The sequence below is a fragment of the Neltuma alba genome, unplaced genomic scaffold, assembly GCF_004799145.2.
Source record: "Neltuma alba isolate B1F8T4 unplaced genomic scaffold, ASM479914v2 tig00001488_pilon, whole genome shotgun sequence".
NCBI lineage: Eukaryota > Viridiplantae > Streptophyta > Magnoliopsida > Fabales > Fabaceae > Neltuma > Neltuma alba.
The window spans coordinates 722-6044 of NW_021632479.1; the positions used below are offsets into that span (position 1 = coordinate 722).

The 5323-nt window shown below is 40.5% G+C and overlaps 1 protein-coding gene across 1 annotated transcript; it reads left to right on the forward strand.

Moving 5' to 3' along the window:
* Window positions 1-3093: 3093 nt before the first annotated feature.
* LOC114757451 (uncharacterized) lies at window positions 3094-3841 on the forward strand. Its single transcript, XM_028946515.1, has 2 exons — window positions 3094-3393; window positions 3482-3841. The coding sequence occupies exons 1-2, from the start codon at window positions 3094-3096 to the stop codon at window positions 3839-3841; spliced, it is 660 nt and encodes a 219-aa protein (XP_028802348.1).
* The last annotated feature ends 1482 nt before the right edge of the window (window positions 3842-5323 follow it).

Consider the following 5323-nt stretch of genomic DNA (forward strand, 5'->3'; position numbering starts at 1 on the left):
CAACTTTGTGGGCCGGAGCGATGAGTTCCGCTCATCTCCATGAAGCAACCGTTCGTGCCTTACACGAGACGCCCCAAATCGCGATCGCATATTCTCTTCTATAACGGTAGGGTCAGCGGCGCGCCATAGTGTAGCTGGGTCTCGGACTCCCTCCTGTGTTTGGCTCAGCGACAGGCCCATTACCGACCCAGTTGTCCTCCAAACCCACTCTACTGTCTTGCTTTCAGCTTCCTCTCTGATGCAGTCCCCTGCGAAGCCCACCAAGCAGCTCTCAAAGAAGGAAATGGATGAGAGGCGACGTAAGGGTTGTGCTATTGGTGCCCTGAACGTTATACGAGTACTCACTGCTGCAAAGGACTCTCATGTGTTCACACTGATTATTGATGAAGATGAGGACCATTTTGAAGACGCTATTGGTGATGCTCAAGGTGAAGCCGATGGGACGATTAACGCCATTGAGGGCCGAGAAAACACATCCACTATGAAGTTATTGGGGTCGCATAAAGAATCAACAGATCATTCTTCTCATTGACACTGGTAGCACCCATAATATCATCGATGCGACTGTCGCCAAAAGGCTTAAATTGGGAGTTCAAGAACGGTCACCGGTCAGACTTACGGTAGCCGATTCTCGTCAGGTTTTGCCTTACTAAGCACTGTACCGAATTAAATTGGGAAATGGGGGGTACTTCCTTCTCATCTGACTTTCTGGTCATGAAGATTGGGGGGTATGATGCTATCCTTGGCACTCAATGGTTGAAGACCTTAGGCCGTTTTACAGTGGATATGGAATTAAGATCCTTTGAATTTAAATGGAATGGTCAGCTGCTCATTTTACGAGGTATTGGTTCAGTTGAACGGCCAATCTCAATGGAAGCCATGTCTATTAAAGAAATAATGATAGCCAGCCACTTATACCTCATCCACACCCCTTCCCATTTGCAAGTTGGGTTAAACACTGCCTCACCACTCTTAGAGAGCAACAGGCTGCCTTACAGCATCTTTTAGACAAATTTGCAAATGTCTTTCAGCAACCTAATTGTTTGCCGCCTCCTCGTAAGTTTGACCATTCTATTCCGCTTGTAGATGATAGACCTATCTGTTGTAGACCTTATAGATACGGTCCTCTCCAGAAAACTGAGATTGAGAATCAGATTCAACAAATGCTTGATAATGGTATCATTCGAGAGAGCACTAGCGCTTTTGCAGCCCCAGTAGTATTGGTACAAAAGAAAGAGGGGACATGGAGGTTTTGTGTTGACTATAGGAAATTAAACGAAGCCACAGTGAAGAACAAATTTCCTATTCCAATCATTGATGAGTTGCTGGACGAGCTGACAGGGGCTGCCTATTTTTCTAAATTGGATTTGAGGGCTGGGTATCATCAGATACGGATGAAGGAAGATGATATTGCCAAAACAGCTTTTAGGACTCATGAAGGTCTATATGAATTTTGGTAATGCCATTTGGCTTAACCAATGCTCCAGCTACTTTTCAGGGGCTCATGAATTCAGTTTTCAAGGCTTTCTGCGTAAATTTATACTGGTTTTCTTTGATGACATCTTGGTCTACAGCAAGGATTGGGTTACTCATTTACAACACTTGGAGACCACCCTGTTAACCCTGAGACACCACCAGCTCTTTGCTAAAGCCTCTAAATGCATTTTTGCTGCCACCCAGATTGATTATTTGGGCCATCTAATTTCTGCCCAGGGGGTTCAAGCTGACCCACACAAGTTAGATGCCATTGCTTCTTGGCCGGTGCCTAGTTCTATCAAGGAGTTACGTGGTTTCCTTGGTCTTACAGGATACTATAGACGTTTCATGAGGCACTATGGGTCCATTTGTCGGCCCTTAACTGCATTGGTGAAGAAAAATGAAAAGTTTCGATGGACAGATGCTGCAAATCAAGCTTTCCACACTCTTAAGGAAGCTATGATGTCTCCTCCAGTCCTTGCCCTCCCAAATTTCAATGATACCTTTGTCATTGAGACTGATGCTTCTGGTTATGGCCTAGGTGTTATTCTGTCTCAAAACGGCCACCCTTTAGCTTATGCTAGCAAAGCTTTACCTTCAAATAAGAAACCCTTGTCAGCTTATGAGCGAGAAATTCTTGCCATTATATTTGCAGTGAGACAATGGCGTTCCTACTTATGGGGGCGTAAATTCCTTATTAAGACAGATCACTTACCCTTGAAACACCTGCTTGAACAGAGAGATCTCAGTCAAGAACAATTTAAATGGCTACATAAATTATGGGGCTTACATTATGAAATTGTTTACAGAAAAGGTAGTGATAATGTGGCTGCAGATGCCCTTTCCAGGCACTCAGATGGATCTTGTTTGGCTCTATCTACTCCTGTCTGTCACCTCTTTATGACAAGGTGAGGGACTCTTGGTTACTTGATGACAAGCTGCAGGATTTGATTAGAGACTTGGAAAAAGACCCAGCATCCCATTCCAAGTACACTTGGCAGCACCAATTGCTTAAACGTAATGGGAAAATGGTTATGGGAGCTGACCGTGCGCTTCGAACTGATCTATTGACTTTTTTTCATGCTGACAGCATTGGGGGACATTCCGGTATTCACCCTACTTACAGGAGACTTGCTTCTTTTTTCTATTGGAAAGGTATGGAAAAAGATGTCCGTAATTTTGTACGTGAATGTACTGTTTGTCAACGTTTCAAGCCTGAATTGGTTGCTTCTCCTGGGCTTCTTCAGCCCCTTCCTATTCCGGACCACATTTGGTCTGAATTGTCTATGGATTTTATAGGGGGCCTTCCTAAATCTTATTCTAAGACTACTATATTAGTGGTGGTGGACCGACTATCTAAGGCAGCTCATTTCATAGCTCTTAAACATCCATTTATAGCAGTAGATGTGGGCACGTGTATTCATGGATAATGTTGTCAAATTACATGGGTTTCCCAAATCTATTGTCATGGATAGGAACCCTATTTTTTGTGGCAAATTCTGGAAGGAACTCTTTCGACTCTATGGAGTTAAGCTTCACTATTCTTCTGCCTATCATCCTCAAACGGATGGACAAACAGAAGTCTTGAATCGTTGCTTGGAATGCTATCTTAGATGTATGACTGGAGATTTCCCCAAACAGTGGGCCAAGTGGCTTCCCTTGGCGGAACTATGGTACAATACCACTTACCACTCTGCCATAGGAATGTCTCCTTTTGAAGCAGTATACGGTGTAGCTCCTCCTGTCCATCTACCATATATAGTTGGAGATTCCCCAAATGAACTGGTTGACCGAACTTGTCTGTCCCGTGAGATGGTTCTACAGCTCTTGAAGCAGCATTTAAGTAAGGCACAACACAGAATGATGCAGCAGGCTAATAAGAACAGATCTGAACGTCACTTTTCAGTGGGTGATATGGTTTATCTGAAGCTACACCCTTTTCGCAAAATCTGCTGAATAACTCTTCCCTTCATAAACTTGCTGCTCACTACTTTGGACCATTCAGAGTCCTAAGGAAATTGGAACTGTTGCTTATGAATTGGATTTGCCACCTGAAACTAGAGTACATCCAGTGTTTCATGTTTCCCTTCTTAAGAAACACGTGGGTCCTTCAAATGCTCTCACTCAATCGCTCCCTCCTGTGGATGTCAACGGTCACTTTATGCTAGAACCTGAACAACTTTTAGGGAGAAAAGTTGTTAGACGTCACAACCTCCCTGTCACACAAGTTCTGGTTCGATGGAAATTTTCTCAACCTGAAGATGCTACTTGGGAGGACCTCTCTGCCATCAAGCAACAATTCCTAGACTTTGATAGTTCAGCACCTCCTACCAACACCATCCTTGTGGACAAGGATCCTTTTTGAGGGGGGGAGTATTTGATATGTGATAAGTCCTATAAAGGGTACTACGGTAAATAATACTAGTTCAGGGGCGCACTACCTGAGAGTTAGTTAGAAGAGAGAGAGTGTGATTGATGATGTGGCCAGGGAAAAGGGGTTATATGCTGTACCTATCGTTATTTCCAATTTGTCGAATGAATATACTCTGTCATTTTCTCTCTTTCTGGTAACAATAGTCTTCATACCGAAAGATTTTTCGACCCAAACACCACTGATGAAGGACACGATTGGCCCTCCATTTTTAGGGCCCTCCACATTCCTTAAGCTTGAAAAAATATGTGAAGATGCAGAATTCAGATCACCTTTGCTCTCAGATCCCAGAAAGGAGAGAAGCTGCTGCAAGGTATTTCCTTTAGATCCAGCAGCAATAAGGCTCAATATGATATGAAGAGAGTGGGGAAGACACGAAATTGAAACCTTTTTCAATTTGTTTATGGAGAACTCTGCTAATTGCCCATTCTCTTGAGCTTCGGTGGTGCGCTTCATTTGATTGACTTGCCCAAATTTACAAGGAGCACGGGATGTGATAAACTCAATTAGGGTGTGTTTGGATTACTGATGGGAGAAGTTACTTTTTTTCAATCTGACTTTGGGTGTGTTTGGTATGGCAGAAGTAACTTTTTTTAATATGAATTTTACAGAAGTCAGATAGTGTAATGTGATTTATGTTTGGATTGGGTTTTGTAAAAAAATCAGTTTAAGAAACTTGTTTGGATGATAAATGTAAAAGTAAGTTTGGATGCAAAATAATTTAAAAGGACATGGATTTTGTTAAATAGTACATATCTAATATTAGATATATATAATGTGACTATTTTAAAAGAGGTAAGGAAAATAAAATTATTAAAAATAAAAAAATTTAATTTATTATTAGAAAGAAATTATATATATAATGTGACTATTTTGAAAGAGGTAAGGAAAATAAAGTTATTAAAAGTTAAAAGAATTTAATTTATTATTAGAAAGAAATTATATATATAATATGACTATTTTAAAAGAGGTCAGGAAAATAAAATTATTAAAAGCAAAATCTCCAAATTAAATTTTATTAGTTATTTTTTTTTTCATATAATGCTTTTATAAACATAAAATTATTGAATTAAGTGGGACCATTTAAATACCCTTTTCTTTTTGTCTCTCGATTTTTCTCTCTCCATGATGTGGCTGAGAAGCAATAATTTTGAGCTTCTCATTCAATCTGACTTTTCCATGAAAAGCCCATTTATTTCACAGTGATCCCAAACAATAATTTTTAGGAAGAAGTTCGTTTCAGCCTTTAAATGAGCGTTTGGTATGGTCCAACACAATCCCAAACATGCTCTTTAACTTCTTTCCAATCTGATTTTTGCAAAAGTCAGATTAGGTAAAAGTCAGGTAATGTAATATGATTTATATTTGGATTAGCTTTTGTAAAAAGGTCAATTTAAGAAACTGAAACTTGTTTGG

What these genes read in the sequence shown, in the direction of transcription:
- LOC114757451 (XM_028946515.1), top strand. Translation starts at nt 3,094, where the DNA reads ATGACTGGAGATTTCCCCAAACAGTGGGCCAAGTGGCTTCCCTTGGCG. An exon ending in ACTTTTCAGTGGGTGATATG is followed by an intron (nt 3,394 to 3,481) that starts GTTTATCTGAAG and finishes TGGACCATTCAG; the next exon opens with AGTCCTAAGGAAATTGGAAC.